The sequence below is a fragment of the Galendromus occidentalis genome, unplaced genomic scaffold (genome assembly GCF_000255335.2).
Source record: "Galendromus occidentalis unplaced genomic scaffold, Mocc_1.1 scf7180000076381, whole genome shotgun sequence".
In the NCBI taxonomy this organism is placed as follows: domain Eukaryota; kingdom Metazoa; phylum Arthropoda; class Arachnida; order Mesostigmata; family Phytoseiidae; genus Galendromus; species Galendromus occidentalis.
Genome location: NW_003804370.1, coordinates 1,340,604 through 1,357,267, shown reverse-complemented (window position 1 = coordinate 1,357,267; position 16,664 = coordinate 1,340,604). Strand labels below are relative to the sequence as shown.

Here is a 16,664-nt window from a genome sequence, read left to right as displayed (position 1 = left end):
ACGGGTCGCATTGTTCGTAGTCCAATCTAGCTCGTGATGACGCGAACGGAATTTCGGAATGACGGGAGCACGGACGGCCCGGTGTGTTCTTTGCAACTATTAATCCATGAGCGAAAAATCCGAATTTCCGTCCCCAATTTTCTTCGACCTGACGGTACTTGCACTGACGGCGCTTCCTGGGATGAGAACCGTTTGGAATCATTGGTCCCGGCCCTCGATACTAATTCAGTCAGGAAAGAGCTTGGATGCGGCGGAGAAGTCTAATGAAAATATCATGGTCTCCGGCGGTAGTCCTCATTATGCTCTCCTACACAGGCAACTAAAGGAGGCGATTTCGAAGAACCTCCAGGAGGCTCAAGAGCTCGAGGGAGAGCTCGCGGCACAGCTGCCCGTAGCTGCGCAAGCAGACGACGGTATTGCTCAACTCACGGATCTGAGATTCAAAATTAGAAACAGATACGAGCACGTCGTTCTGAACGATCCCCGCTTCTCCGCTGAGAAGAACATAGAGCAATTGCTCTGGAAGGTAAGTTCGACAAGCCGATGAAGATTGCTCGAATTTTCGAGGGGGACGGACTTTGTAAGGAGAAAAATCTGGCTCCCACAGGCAGTGTACTATCAAGTGATCGAAACTCTCAGACGAGAAATGGAGTTCGGAGTTCGAACGCCGGAGAGTGTTCGTGCCAACATTTGTGAAATCGTCGAAGAAGGGACGCTCTATTACGAAAATCTCCTGGAACAACTTCAGGGCTTGCACGGTTTCAACCTTAACGAAATCTTGCGAAGTGAACAGCCCCATGTCTTGGGCTCGAGGGGTTCTATGAAGGTGGGTTCTTCCGGTCATTCGTTTCCGAGCAGTCAGGCGCAATACCGGGTCAATGAGAGCAAAGACATATTGGTCTCGAAGAAACTTCGGATAGGAGCGATGGACTATCCCTTTCCGCCTTACAGATGGTGTCTATTTCCGCGCACAAAATTCTCATTTACTTGGGAGACCTCTGCCGCTACCGAGAGCAGGCTCTGGAGAGCGCGAACTTTGTCAGGGCCCGGGATTATTACCTCAAAGCCCAGCAGCTTGCGCCGAAGAATGGAAAACCTTACAACCAGTTAGCTCTCCTTGCAGTTTACTCGGTGAGTGATGACGTTACGCATGACTGCTCGAAATCCACCATCGATAGGTCTCATGGAGGGGGCTCGCACGCCGACTGAAATAGATATTTTCCCCGATTTCCAGAGACGCAAACTGGATGCTGTTTATCACTACATGCGAAGCTTGGCCGTGAGCAACCCATTCTTGACGGCGAAGGAGTCCCTGACAACGTTGTTCGACGAGGTTCGGAAAAAATATGAAGCACAAGAAAAGATGAAAAAACAGCTCGAAGCGAACAAGAGCAATAGCCACTTGGCTTTGCCGGAGCAGTCAAGGTAAGACCTCGAGCGACTCGAGGCGTGCGTGATGTCTCCGGAGTCAGCTCCAAGTGGATATCCTAAAAACCTGCGATCTTCTCGAAGGTGTGAAATCTGGATACGTCCTGACGGGTCGAGCTGGCAGAGACGAGGGGATTCAGAGTTGGAACAGAAACAGGACATGATCGAAGAACTGAGAGCGATGTCTGACCTCGACCTCCTGAAACAATTCACTTCGAGTTTCCTCCATGTCCACGGGAAGCTTTTCTCCAAAATCGGGATGGACCAATTCTCCGACGCCGCAAAACAGATGATGGTCGAGCTGAAGTGTCTTCTGAGGAAGCCCTTGGGTCCCGGAGGAGGTGCTAGATACTTACAGCTCTTGACGATATGCATTTTCTCAGTAGCCAACAACTCTCTCAAGAGTAAGTAATCAGCGCGCTCTTATTATGAAGTCGCGAGAGAAAGAGGCCGAACCCTCGCCTCTCACAGTTTCCCCCGATGCAGATGCCGAAGCCCTCGACTCAAATGCGCGGTCACTGATGCAGGAGCACAGTGTCCAGATAGCGTTGGCGTTCGTCACCCACTTGATGGAGAGATGCAGCGAGAGGATCGATGAGTACCTTCGGCAGCGTTCGGGATCTGACGACAGGTGAAACAAGAATGCTCCGGTGTCTTCACTAACCCGACAGTGATTCGGCGAAGATTGACTTCGGGAGATCGGAAGAGGAAGACTCGTGTATTCTGAGCGATCTCCAATTAATTATTCCAATTCGTATAGAATTCTACCCGAAGACGTCGAAGAGCTTCTGCCAGTGCTGAAAGTTTGGACCGACTGGATGTCCGGCCACAAAATGCTTTGGTGTCCCCCGCCCAATATGTGCGACTTCAGTACTTCGTGAGTGCTCGACGACTCACCGTCATCGGTCGAGAATTTCGATTTAATGCTGAGCTGAGAAGCCGTAGAAGTTGCCTCGACCTATCGGTGATAATCCGTGATAATATTCCAGAACGAAGGGAGACGTATGGACAGCCTTGGCGGAACTCCTCAACGCGCTACAGCGAGCAGAAAATCTCCGAAGCGAGCAGCAATCGAAATTATTCTCGGAGGCTGTGAACGCGCCATCGACCGAAGAGCTCGTGCTCCCGGAGGACACCATCATGGCTGGCTTCGTTCCCGTACTAAGTTAGTAACGTTCCCGGCCCTCATCCATCAGCGATTGGGTAGGGGGAAACAGGACCGTCTGACGAACTTTGTTACAGATTCGCCGATTGATCCTTTCCTCGCTGGTCCGGTTCCGTCCGAACATCGTGAGGCCTTCCGTACAATGGTGCGAATACATCGACTCAACTTCTTCGCCGATTACCTCTGCGGGTTGAAGAAGCCATACCTCTCGTATGATGTGTACCACCGCACTTACGGCTCTCTCATCGTCGACAACGGACGCCAGGACGACGACTGTGCGGATGACGAAGACAATCTCGTTGGCAACTATGAATCGGTAGAGACAAGGCGTTGGGTATCGGGAAATCCAATTCCCTTGAGAAGAATAATCAGCTCCCGAAATATGTTTATTTCTTCTGAGAATACGATTCTCTTACTTCTACAGCAAACCGGCTCTTCGGAGCATTCGGAGAACGAAGACGCAAATGTCCTTGACACAAGCCTCAATGAAGATGCGATGACCGAGGTCGATAAACTCCGGAAGAAAAAACATAATCTGCAGAAACGAATGAGGCACCAGAACCGCGTCGATGCTTACATCGAGGTGATTTCTCCTCTACCAGTGGCAGCTGCCGCCGAGCAGAGGCGTATCCAGGGAGGGGGGAACGGTCTCGGTAAGAATATTACTATGGTGATAATAAAACACCTCCAATTTCCAGAGAGTGCTGAACAATAACCGTGGCGCTACCATTCTGGAAATCCGTCCGCGGTATCTTATACCTGACACTAACTGTCTCGTGGATCATCTGGAGCTGATACAGCGGCTCGTCGCCTGCAAGAAATTCAGCATATATATCCCGATTGTCGGTCAGTGGTCTTCAAGCTCCCCTCAAAATGGATGAATGATCGAGTGCAAATTGATCTGAACGCACCGACAGGTGCGAGGATGCGACTATCAATTCTTTTTCTGTAAGCTGCTCATTTCATGTTTCGTTCGTTTTCTTCGTCGCAGTTGTCAACGAGCTGGACGGTCTGGCACGCGGAACGAATAACAGTTCCGGGGCGCGTGCGCATCAGGACCCAGAACATGCGGCTCGGGTCACAGCTTTCGCCCAGGATGCCCTGTCCTATCTCAAGGAGATGTTCAACGCCCGGGAACCGAAACTGAGGACGATAACCTCTCGAGGCAGCCTCCTAGATTCCATTGCTTTCCGCACAGAAACCGGGACCGAAAACGCGGTAAGATTGATTTAGAAAGTTATTAAACTTATAACTATCGAGTAATTATCCCTCTCAGGTCGGAGCCGATCATGCGAGCGTTCAATATCTGACACCATATCCTGGATCGTATTCCAGGGAAGCAACGACGATGTGATTCTGTCCTGCGCAATCAGCCTGAGCAGAGAACAATCGTTGCAGCCCGGAGAGACCGAGGCACCGTTGAAGTTGTTCAGAGAAGCGGTTCTTCTCACTGCCGATCGGAATCTGGCAGTGAAAGCTATCTCACACAACGTGCCCGTCAGGGACCTGGCGAGTTTCATCAGATGGGCCCAAGTACCGCGACTCGATCAGAGACAAGCCGGCGTTTGAAGGCGGGGAATGTCCGAGACTCTACTAGGCACATCATGATCTCGTCGTAACCACGAGTTGACGGAGCCCCGCCCCACGGGCAACAGCTCTGTGGAATCAGCGGACCGAGGACGGAAAACGACGGCGCCTACCCCGCGTACTTCGCTCCTGAACTCCATGTTCGTTCAAGTCGAGCACCGCTGTCTTCTATCGAGAACGTGGCACCCATACGGTTTCTCCCGCGCACGGTGGGGGCAGCCAATCCTGACTACACGACTCGTCGTCAGGTTGATGGGATTGTTCGTTGTTAGACCGAATGTCGACCATGAAACTGTAGCATTGTCACGATTAGATTTCTAATTCTCCAACTGTTAAGAGTTTTTTTCTGCTGTGTGCGAGGACCTAGACTTGATGTTAGTCTCGAATGGTCGTACGCCGTACTTTCTGCACAGTTCTATGTACGCCTTGGGCGTCGCACAATTTTGCGTATCTCAGGTCTACGGCAAATAAGCGCTGAAAGTCAGGGAATCAGAAACGAGCAGTAGAGGAAAATGTTGACGTGAGAGTGAACACTTTGATGTTGGTGATCTTTGCGGAAGAAATGAGCGCGACCGGATCGCTTATCCAGCGGTAACGATTTCGATTGCGCCCGGCCCTTAGTCCTCATTCGTATTGATTTATATTCCCTGCATGCTCTCTGAAGGTACGTGAAGGCGAAGACTCTCGCTCTCCAGCACCTGTTGCTACATCACATGAGTTTCCATCTTTACACGCATCTTAGTGTGTTCATCAACGAATTGGTTCCAGTAAGACTGGAGGCCAGCGGGTGAACTGGAGCTTGCTCAGGGGAAAACAGGGGTGGTAAAGGTCGAGGAACTCTCAGACGTCCGGATTCGTGGGAACGGAGGATGTCTCAATGCAAGTCAACCTCTTCTCCACCTGTATCGCAGCTGGGAATAACACAATAGGAAGAACCGACCCACATCGACCGGAGGATTCTGAGCCCCGAAGGGTGACCTACCCGGTTATATGCTGTCGAGCGACACGTAGACCAAGCAACCAAGTTCCTGAAGGTAGAATTTCGTTGAACGCTGGGACGTCGAGATAAAACTTGCGCGTCCTTCCAGTGAGGTATCTGGGGATCTCTCCCTAATGCAAGCACACTTCGCTGTATAATTTTGCTGGTTTCCGAATATGTATCTGATTGACTCGATCCACACGAGCCGACGCACCGAGCCCACGGACAACTAGAAAGTCTCTCTGACGAAGACCAGGCTGGCAAGCAAGAGAGCAAAAAAGCAGGCATGGCCGATGAGTACCCAAAATTTCATGGCGACACTACGGTGAGCTCGACGCGGTGTTTTCGGCAGCGCGAAGAGAAATCCACGCGTCCCTTGACAGCACAGGAGAGCGGACGGAGGACGCGTTCGTTGCTGTTCTTCCCGTTGTACCGAATCGAGCGGTATGGAGAGATCATGGGATGAGTCAGAAGTTCCTAAGACAAACCTGTGAGGATGCGTAAGACATGTATGGCGATCTTTCTTCTTGTGTCGGGTTCCTGAGAGTATTGTTCAAGGGTCAGGGTGCGTCGCGTATCGCGTGGAGACTGTATCTTGAAAATTCCAGACTAGGAAGCGAAGAACCGAGATCTCAGACATCATCAAGTCCGATCGCGATGGCGGGGCTCAGTCATTGCCCAGTGATTCACCGGCGGATATCCTATGGACTGCGAAAGCGTACCGCGCTGATTTCGACCTGGAGCTGAGTTACGCACAATGCTTCTCAGTCTACAAAATAGACGTCGTTGGCCCATGCGTTCCACTCGCTCGAGTCTCTCGCGAATCTGTGGCGCATCTCCTGATTCTCTATGTGTCGCCATTGATTCAGCTCGACTCTTTCATGCATCGATGAATGGGATCATTCCTTTTCGAACTTTTAGGATGAATAATTCATTTGGATCCGATCATAGGCGACTGAACATATTATGAACAAGCATTCGAGCCCATTCCCCGTTGGCAGTGGACACGGCTCACAGCCCCCTCTCCCCTCTGCACCTCGACCCCATATACGAATTTCCCGCAAGCCCGAAATTTTCCTCGGCATGTCAAAGCTGACTCCTTTCCGCGTAAAGCGTATATCCTCGACTCCCCCTGCGACGTCCGGGAGCCATGATATTGCCGAGTGTAAATTAAGGTCGGGAACTTCCGCAGCTACCCCGGTCAGCAGTCACGACGTCCGGAGTATACAACACGGGTCAGTTCCGTCGCTTCAAGTGTAGTGATTCATCAGGAGCGACAAGTCCTCCTTGGCGGGACAGGAAAATCCAAGATTGCTGTCATCTGCCAGAATTCGGCGGTGAATTGTTGCGATCTTGAAATTATTGAGTTCCGTATATCACAGCATGTTTTGACCAACGATCGCGCTCCATAAGGGTTTTTATAAGGGTTCCATAAGGGTTTGTGGATATGAAGCCGATTTTCGCCACTAGTTCGTCATCTTGCACTCAATCTACGGGAACCAGATGACAGAATCAGAGCAAATGAATCCTCTTGACACTAGTCGGTCATGCGGGCGTCGGCGTCGTGCGTATTGAAAACATGACTGCGTAGTAAATGATGATTCCATTCTTCACCCTCCAATACTCTCGGAGAATCGTTGAAGAAACCCGATACGCGGCATTCCAACTCCTCTAGAAATTCATATCTCTGATGAGTCTCGTTCTGCGGGCCGACGCTTCCGTCGGTCGTGATTTGTTGGATTCCGATTTCACAAAACACGAGTGCGCCGGATGCGCGCCGCGCGTATGAGCGACGACTGCGCACTTTTGAAAACTTGGCGCCATGAGTCACGATTGTTGACAGTGTCGCGCCTCCGTCTGCTCCACACGGCTAGAGGACCATCTGAGTTGCGAGTCTACTATTCTATTTCCAAAAGATCTTTCGCATCTTCCCGAGCCTTTCGGGTGCGATAGATAAGGGAACGATAGCCAAGCAACAGGTCGAGGTGCAGATCGGTAACTTTTGTGAATCCTTGACGGAGAGGAAAAACTATCTCTGACAGCCCGTCGCAAGAGCCGACGACCGATCGCTCCGGAGAATCTCATTCTGAATTTCCTGCACTGGGTACGAGATCGAGATGACGTCTCGCCGGGGTACTCTGCTACATGTTGAAGACAGAGACGTTTACTGCCGAAATGGCTGCCAGTTCTACGGAAACCCCGAATGGGAGGGTTATTGCTCAAAATGTTACAAGGAAATTCGTGCGAAAAAACAGCTGAAACACAGTCAGAGGTGAGCCTTGATCTGTCATGTTCTCATATGTGCGCATCTGATTGAGCTCCTGGGGTGCACTGTCTCTTGCCTTTATAATGTCCGTCCTGGGTGCCTCCGAAACGGACGCTAATGCTAGATTAGAGCCGATATGTTCGTTCAGTTCCCGAGCTCGGAAAAATTACCACTCCAACATCGGGGATATGATTCAGTGCCGCCAGGCCATCGATCGACTTTCCCGAAGGATGATGTTACAACTCAGGCTAATTGAGGCCGAGTCCGGCTCGAAAGTATCTACATAAACTTCGACACAGATCGTGTTCATGTTGGGCGCGGCAGATGCTACTTTCTGACCATTTCTGGCTCGGATAGGTGCTAACGAAGGGTGTTTACCGATTCTGGGACACGGTGATGCGATAAATCATTAATTTATCGAGAACGCAGTAGTAAAAAGCATCAGCGAAAACAACGTGAGAGAGGACGCTGCTCCGAGAAATTTCTGTAATACTAGTCAGCAGATCAGTTGCGGTGTTGACCGAGCATGCTTATCTGGAGCTCGCGAGAAGCCCTGCGCTATCTTTCCCTTGAGCAATGGACTCCGGCCCGATTCTGAGGACCTGATCGAAACGTCAGAGCTGCTGGTCACAGTCGATTGTTGACGTGCCTCGACTCTTCGGAGGAAGTTCCGCGTAGTCCGCGAAGGTGCCGAGTTCTCGCATATATGCAAGTGACTTCCCTGAAGCGTGAGCGTCGAGGCCTCCGATACCGTTGGATCCCGGTCCGCAGTCGGCGACAGCTCGACAAGAACCAATTTCTCAAGTTCTCGAGTCCCTATCTTCGAGTCAAAGTTCTCCCTCTCTGCGTCGCAGCTCGCTTCTCGTCGATAAGAGACCATCCTCTCCGTTCAGTCAATATCGATACAAAAGGGGGAGTCGACGAGTGTTCGGGAGTCGTCGTGGAGAACTGCGTGGAAGTCATCCGTATCAATCCGACTCATTAGTGTTTCCCTTCCGCGGACAGCGCAAAGAACTCCGCGCAAGATGTTCCAGAGTATCCTCGCATCGATAAGCGAGGCTTATGAGCCGATGCCCACTAGCATGTATGGAGCTCTCTTCATGTCGGGAGCCTATTACACGGCGGGATGTGTTTACGTTTGCAGCGAGACTCGAGCCCCGACCGACTTTCTTAAGTTCGAAGAGAAGAAATCGCGTCAGAAAAGTAACAAAACTCTCAAGAATCTCATCAAACGTGCCAACACAATCAAAGGTGAGCCTTCTTTTGAGCCTCAGACTCCTCCCCTAAGGATGAAGTCATCTGACACTGATCCCGAGCATTATCGTATCCTCTGGATTGAGAAGAATTCTCAGAGATCACGAACTTGCACGTTACGAAGATCATTCCCTTTCGCAGAAAACGCCACTTTCCTGAACGCTTCGTCAGGACCGGTTCTGCGGGACAAAAAAGCATCGGATAGCCTGGCGCTGTTGAGTGACGATCTCCACAAGAGACTCGGTTTCAAACAGGAGTTATGTCACGAATTCGTGAAAGTCCTCAACAACACCTTAGAGAAGATGGAGGTGTTCTTCAAAAAGTGAGGAAACCTAACCGAGCTACGCCTTTCCTGCGCCAGAGATCTTGGGTGAAATAATTTGTTTCTTATCAAACTTCCCGTATGAGCTGAATGGCCCGTTTCCCCCAGGAATGAGTCGATGGAATCGATGTCAGACATGGTTCAGGACGCATATCAGCTGATCTACGACAAAGCGATCCAGGTCACTGAGTCGATTTCAGCCACCGAAGCGGTCGAACTCTGTGAGGATTTCCTCATTTCGCACACCTACGAGTGAGTTGAGACGATTCTGCCGCTGTCGACGAAAGCGGGAGGCTTCGAGAGAGGAAGGCCGGAGGAGTTCAATAGAGACTCGATCCTTTCCAGCGTCCTTTTTGGAGTCTTGTCGTCGGAAGAAGAAACACGCGACCTTGGGGTCCTTCAACGAATCAGATCTTTGCACTGGGTTCGAGCTCATCATCTTGACGTTGAAATCGATGATATACATCCGACCGTGAAAGAGTTCATGGACGAAGCTAGCACCCAATTGATCTTCATAGACTCGAAACGTTCGCCGAGGTGACTATCGGAATTTCTTCCTGCTGAATTTATACCAATTGGAGGAGTATTCGACGCCTTCTCCCGCAACGTTCCTTTCTATTCTTAGGGAGAAACTCTACTGTGTGATCGAAGCTGCCAGAAATATTTTCAAGATGCTCCAGGCAGCTCCGCAAAGTAAAAGCCAAGGAGGAGCCGACGACTTCCTTCCCGCCATGATATACGTGGTGCTCCGAGCGAACCCACCGAGACTCCACACAAATATCAAACTCGTGACTCTCTTCAGCGCTCAGAGCAGACTTCGCAGCGGCGAGAGCGGTTACATGTTCACCAATCTCTGCGGTGCTGTGAACTTCATCGAGAACTTGACGGCGGCTCAACTGCAGGTAGGGAACCCCCGTCGTCACCCGATTTCGGAGGGCTCGGGGAAAAATTCGTGCAATGAAATCTCTGCTACAGAATACAGGGTTCTAGAGCTTCTGCAGCCCTTGATCTGGGGTCCCAAAACTGACTTTCATATCTCCGGAATCAGATGCCACCGGAGGAGTTCGAGTCCTACGTATCCGGCAAAGCCGTTCCAACCGAAGACACTCTTACCGAAGGTGCCAGGATGATGTACCACAACATGGCGGCTTTGAAGGAGCTTAATCTAAGACAGAATCGACTAGCCGACGCAACTCAACAGCTCAAAATCACGCTCGAAAGCCTTCAGAAGGACATAGGTGAGCTGACATTCAGTCCTACGAGCAAGGGCACAAGAGCTCCGTTATATCGCTTTAGTTCTCAGAGAGCGCGCAATGAATGTCCTTCACAAACCGATATCTCCATTAGGGGACCAGGTCGACGGAGCTCTCAAACGTTCCCAGAAGGCGGCCAGTCACCACGAATATATCGTGTCCGCGGATGTTGACATTCGTTGCGTGCCTCAATTCATGCGGAAGAAGGTATTTTCCCCCGCAGATCACTCGTCTCCACCGTTGATCGATAACGAACTCCCTAAATTCTGGCTGACGCTTCCATTTCCCTCATAGATCACGAGGATTGAGGGGCTTCCACCGATTCCCGTGCAACCAGATTTGCTCTCACCAGACAACGCTGAATTGCCATCACCGCTCATTCCCGAAGTGCTACATGACGAACCGGCGCTCCGTATCGAACCGAAGAGTGCGGAGGGAAGCGACGCTCCGATCGCAGAGGCAGACCTGGCCGTTACGGCTGGAGCAACCGAGTTGGAAGCAGGCGCGGAGGAGAAAACGTCTCTCCTTCAACCCATGAATTCGTGATGTGAAGTTCCAGCTGAGGCTCTCATGAGCGGGTGTAAAAAGTTATGCTTCCCGACGTGCGCCGGTAGCTAGTGAGAGGTCGCATGAGAATTATACGTCGAGAGCGTCATTCATGAGGTCGCTCGCTGGAACGATGCTCAGCGGCGTCGATTTCGGAGACCGCTCCAGAAGGACCTCACCATGACGAGGAAGGCCTTCACAGAGGCGTTATCCGAGACCCTTTTCAGCGAAAGCTTCGAGCGGAACTCGGAATACGTGCCGTTCTGCCGTGAGTCGGACTGGGCAGCACAGGTGTTGTTCTTGAGCTGCGAAATGATGTGTGTATATATCGAGAATAGGTGCGTGAGGCAGGATCGCGATGGTCTTTTTGTGTTCGTGTACAATAATGATCGTTTGCCGTCCCATGCGGGAGGCTGGGGGCTCGCTCCGAGTCAATGCAATAAATTGTTACAATTTCTGTCAGAATTTCCGCCGGTGTTTCCATTCTTCTAGCGCTCCATTTCTCCATGACGGGGAAATGATTCCGAATGTGTTGAGGAGTCGTTCCCATCAAATGAAGTCCCGAACTTGAAAACATTCAATTGACCCCAGTGTTATCTCGATGGAGCCGACCCAGAAGAGGGTACTTCTGAATCGTGGCGACTCATGACTGTCATATCCGGACTCGTCCGACGGAGTGATGTCGCAAGGACGTGATTGCGAACAATACGTTAACCAGCCGGGAGGTCCGCTTCAGGTGAATTATACATTGAGCGAGGAAGTCAGATTGGGTTGCATTTTTATTGAGGCCCACATTCGATTGGGGTAAGCAAGCAAGTCTCACCTCGAGCCGAAGAACGATTCAGAGGTAGACCGGCGAGACAGTGGGAAGGTTCTAGCGACCGGATTCTCCTGAGCAAATTCGCACAGGCTCATTCACGTTGTTTCGAGCGCGCAATCGGTGACTCGGGGCCATCATCGTCTGGAGGAGTTTCCGGTGAATTCCACAGAATTTCCCAGATAACTCGTAATCTGTTCTAGAGAACTCTACCATTCACAGAGAATGATTTCCCCGAACGCCTGGACTTGGTAGAATTTCATATCACCGATTCTGTGTTTCATTCGCTGCCTTCTCGGGAACGCTCGAATCGACAAAGCCTAATGCGCCGCTGCAGTATGCATGCATATATAGAAGAGCAGTAAGATCGGACAGCGAGTGCGCTTCTCGATGCTCCAAGATGTGTGCTTCGTGGCTCATGACGCTCGGTAAAATGTCTTCGAAGGGTATGGCAGTCTTTTCCGGTCGAGGGGTGATGAGTTTTTTCCTGATCTCTTGCTCTCTCTCCAAGCGATTGCCTACCTCGCGGATTCCCGTCTTAGCGCTCCTCGCGGGGCAGACCCGTACATCATCAACGGTCGAACTGCGCTGCCAGCCGCGAATCCGTGGCAAATCAGTCTTCAGGTTAAAATTGTACGTATGGTATTCGCCCCTCATCTACGGATTCCCAGCCCCGTTTAGAGATCTCCACGAGAGGGATCTCCGTCGCTCAACTGTTCTGTTCTAAGTCAACGATATCGAGTATACCAAACAGCCCACAGACAATTGGATCCGTTATAACCTCAACAGCGATCGGTCCTATTAAGGGAGCGAGCGTTGCTAGTCGAGGAATCTCGTCTCGATTAGAGTTTTCTAATCTGATCAACTGATCACCAATAAACTCGAGCTCTTCTCCTTTCAGACGAAGTCTTGGACAACGAATTATACTCATGCCTGCGGAGGAACACTGATCAGTCTATCGACCGTTGTGACCGCAGCTCATTGCATCATGGTGAGGGAAATCCAGAAATCCCGCGACGGACCGATACAGGTCCGATAGTTCAACGAAGAGGCCCTGAACGACTTCTCTGCAATTATTGCAGAGAGGTGAAGAGTATAGAATCGCAGCCGGCTCGATCGATCTGAATAATCCCGGGCAAATAGGTTACTGTCGCAGCATCCGAGTACACCCCGATTACAAACTGGAAATTGTCAGGGTGAGTTCTCATTGGCTCCAACGGAAGCACGCGTTGAAGATCGCAAAGAAAGCTTCTTACCGTCTCGACACGCAATCCGAACTAAGAATCTAGAGCTTGAGTGTCTTGTGGCAAGCCTTCGGTTATTCTGAAGGATCCCGGGGCTCGAATCTTCCCTCTACGTTTCGACTTCTTCATCAGGCCGACATTGCTGTGATAAATTTGTGGAAGGCCTTTGAACTTGGGCCTTTCCTAATGCCGATCCGATTGGCGACGAACGAGAATCTCTCGCATTGCGTCACCTCGGGTTGGGGAACTACATCCGCAAGAAGGAATATCTACCCTCGCTTGCTCCAAGAGGTCAACTTGCGATTAGTCGGTCGGTGAGTGCTGGCAGAACCTCGTCGAATCTCCATCTTTGCTCCATTCTCGTTACATCGAGCTCACTCCGCCGTTTCAAAAACACATCCCCAGGGAGAGATGTCGCCGGCTCTATTCAGACATGCCAACTGTCGTCCTCGACGCGGGGCACATCTGTGCTGGGGGAAACAGTAGATCGGCATGCAGCGGAGACTCCGGTGGTCCCTTGGTTTGCTTCAACACCGCCGGCGAGAAGGTACCAAGGAATCTCGATGTGTTCGCTGGAGCCCAAACGCCTCTTGACCATAAGTGAGGTCGCATCGCATAATTGAATAGCAATACGCATTGAAGGTCCTGACTGGCGTCACGAGCTTTGGATCGCCTAACTGCGGAGACAGACATCCTGCAGTGTTCACCAGGATATCCCATTACCACGATTGGATCCTCCGAAACTCAGCGTTTGGACTTCGCTCGAGCGGGAAAGCCGAGAAGGCCGAGCTCGACCCCTTCCGTTCTCAAGCCATCGGGAGCACGGAATTCCCCGGGAACAGCACCCGGAGCCAGCACTAGATCCATCGAGACCCGCGAGGAAACGAACGTCGTACATCGCCGGACGTTTCCGGAGCCCCGTCTATGACGCCTCCGCAGATCGTGACCGTCGGAGCGGCTCCGAATCTCCAGGAGTCGTGATTCGGACGCACGATGTAGAACGCTGCATTCTGTGATATATCATCTCGTAGATTCGATCCCAACATAAATATGATGATGCTCCAGGTCCATGTCGAAGATGCGTTCCCCCTCTTGACGAGGCTTTCTTCTGCCGAGCGCTCCCGGAAGTGACATTACTTCGAGAGGAAGTTATTCTTGAACTTTCGGCCTTTTCTCTTGAGGTAGTTTCGACTGTCCTTGACCTCAACTTCCGGTCGTCGGATGCTCTTTCCCAAAGAACCCGCTAATTTCCCCACTCAAGGTCTCCTGAATGGGAATCGAGCACCGGTCCGAAACCTGTCCGAGCACTGTGACCCAGATACCCATTCCGGAATCGACGACGACTCCAGGGCCATTCCTGGTCGAGAGACTATTTCGAGCATCAATAATTATGCCGTTCAGAGCTCTCGAGATGCCTCAGCAGGATGAGCCTTGATCCCCCCACATATCCATCGCCTAAGATGTGAACTTTCCGAGGATTCAGTCGATTGCTCGAATTCTCCTGCGAGGATTCTCTCTAAGCTCTAGAATATCAATGAGGACTGGATTGGGTATTGAGAACGAAACTCCTAATGAGGCGGTCGACCTCCTTTCCGAATTCGGGTCGGAAGGGTACTGGGTATATGGATACACGAGAATATTAGTATAATTCGTCGTCCAAGACTTCGTCTGAAGGGAGAACAGCTCGAGTTTATTGGTGATCAGTTGATCAGATTAGAAAACTCTAATCGAGACGAGATTCCTCGACTAGCAACGCTCGCGTTCCCTTAATAGGACCGATCGCTGTTGAGGTTATGACAGATCCAATTGTCTGTGTGCTGCGTGGTATACTCGATATCGGACACAGACAATTCATCGCCGACCAACTCATCGCCGACATCTCAACGCCGACTTCTCAACGCCGGATAGCTCAACGCCGAGACAACTCAACGCCGAGACAACTCATCGCCGGACGAGCTAACGCCGGGACAACCCAATTTGAGCCAGTTCAAAAACAACTCAAAGCGCATTGCCTAGACCATCTCCCTCCTCCCTCCTCACCAACAGCGCCATAAGCATCACAAATGCAGCCATTGCTCGCGAGTGATTGAATAAACTGTTATTGATTGAGAAAAAAAAAACTCGATCCTAGCTCAGGAGGCATACTGCTTGAAAATGATGCGTCCACATGATTTGCTATCCCAAGTACACAGCTTGACGATAGGTACTTCCAGACGATTCGAGGACCGTGCGTTTGCTCCGATTCTCGTGCAAAGCATAAAGAAACAGAGCAGTCCGCTCTCGGTAACGAGTGCGAAGGCAGGGCGAATTGCACGTGTCTTCTGTCACAGCTCCAGAACATGACGTCGGCGGCACCTTCTGATTCGCACCGGGTGATCGCGTGCGTTTCCTCCAAAGGCATCAGGCCTCCACGTGCTGCCATCATCGAGACCGCTCATTCTTTGGTTCTGGTTCAGATTTCGCGATCTGTGAGTGAATACGTTTGCGGACGATTCTGCCACTACAATGGCTTCTCCGGGCAGAGAGGGATTGGTGTCGCAGCGTGGAAACCGAAGCTGGCTTTCGAAGGACATATGTTTGTACAGGACAAGCGCAGCAAGGATGGAACCAAGGTGTTCTGGCGATGTCAGTATCTCACAAACTGCAAAGTGCGATTACACACGTCAGCTTCGACTCAAGAAGTCCTCAAAGTCATGGGTCTTCATAGCGATGAGCCCGACCCTGCAGCGATCGAAGTGGCGAGGAACAGAGTTGCTCTGAAGCGGAAGGCTCTGGAATGCCAGGAGACCCCGCTGCAACTGATCGAAGGAGTTATCGAGAGGTCAAGCAAAGCTGCAAAATTGATCCTGCCGAGTACCGAAACGCTCTCAAGGTCCGTCAATCGCGCTCGTAGAGGAGCTAGGAGACCGATGGCTGCTCCAGTAAATCGCTCATCTCTGATCATACCCGATGAATACAAGACGTTCGAAAGCGAACCAGGAAAATTTGAGAAATTTCTCATCGGTGACACCGGTAAGATTCTGAGCAATCTGACATCATGTTTCCGGTTTCAATGGAACTCATTTCGCTCATCCACTAATTTTGATCCCTTCGGAACTTGCAGGAGAAGGGGACGAGAGACGAATCCTAGTCTTCGGGCGGGAAACAGTCGGTGATTGGATCGGTTTATCTAAGAAGATATATGTGGATGGTACTTTTAGTTTGTCACCACCATGTTTCTACCAAATAGTAGCGATTCTCGCAGAACGCGGTGATTTTGTGATACCCGTTTGCTACGCACTGTTGCCTGATAAAAGTCAGGCATCGTACTCTCGGATGATCGAACTCATCCTCCAAGCCTGGCCCTCGTTCGCTCCTCTCGCCGTCTCAACTGACTACGAGATGGGCCTTATCAAAGCTTTTGTTGCGGCTTTTCCGAATGCGCGGATCGATGGATGCTTGTTTCATCTTGTTCAAAATCTAAAGAAGAAACTTGGCGAGCTCGGCTTGTTGGGCCGGTATCGTACGGATGGGAACTTTTCGCTCAGCGCTAGGATGATAGCAGCTCTCGCGTTTGTGCCTCCCCCTCACCTCGACAACGCGATAGCTGAGCTCGCAATTGACTTGCCGCAGGAGCTGATGCCAGCTCTCAAGTATTTCGAGGATAATTATGTGGGCTCACTTCTCCATATCCTCCCCGACGGTTCTGTTGTCCGGCGACAGCCGTTGTTTCATCCGTTTATGTGGTCGGTGTATTCTCGCACTCTCACTGGGGACTCCCGTACGAACAACTACGCGGAGGCCGCCCACAGGAGATTGCAGAC

At 51.1% G+C, this 16,664-nt stretch overlaps 3 protein-coding genes across 3 annotated transcripts; all 3 read left to right on the top strand.

Annotated features, from left to right (window-relative positions):
- The first annotated feature begins 274 nt into the window (after positions 1-274).
- On the top strand, positions 275-4,162 carry Smg6 (Smg6 nonsense mediated mRNA decay factor). Its single transcript, XM_029113186.1, has 13 exons — positions 275-526; positions 608-826; positions 952-1,131; positions 1,235-1,419; positions 1,513-1,832; positions 1,915-2,059; positions 2,189-2,305; positions 2,418-2,593; positions 2,671-2,909; positions 3,018-3,176; positions 3,292-3,439; positions 3,585-3,811; positions 3,929-4,162. The coding sequence occupies exons 1-13, from the start codon at positions 275-277 to the stop codon at positions 4,160-4,162; spliced, it is 2,601 nt and encodes an 866-aa protein (XP_028969019.1).
- A 3,114-nt stretch (positions 4,163-7,276) lies between these two features.
- Positions 7,277-10,800, top strand: Rabex-5 (Rabaptin-5-associated exchange factor for Rab5). Its single transcript, XM_003739045.2, has 9 exons — positions 7,277-7,431; positions 8,570-8,676; positions 8,821-9,001; positions 9,110-9,253; positions 9,347-9,538; positions 9,627-9,903; positions 10,050-10,239; positions 10,349-10,461; positions 10,549-10,800. Exons 1-9 carry the CDS (start codon positions 7,277-7,279, stop codon positions 10,798-10,800), a joined length of 1,611 nt encoding a protein of 536 aa, XP_003739093.2.
- Positions 10,801-11,999: 1,199 nt separating this feature from the next.
- On the top strand, positions 12,000-12,712 carry LOC100898968 (chymotrypsin-like elastase family member 2A). Its single transcript, XM_003738977.1, has 3 exons — positions 12,000-12,045; positions 12,129-12,250; positions 12,519-12,712. The coding sequence occupies exons 1-3, from the start codon at positions 12,018-12,020 to the stop codon at positions 12,654-12,656; spliced, it is 288 nt and encodes a 95-aa protein (XP_003739025.1). The 5' UTR covers positions 12,000-12,017; the 3' UTR covers positions 12,657-12,712.
- The last annotated feature ends 3,952 nt before the right edge of the window (positions 12,713-16,664 follow it).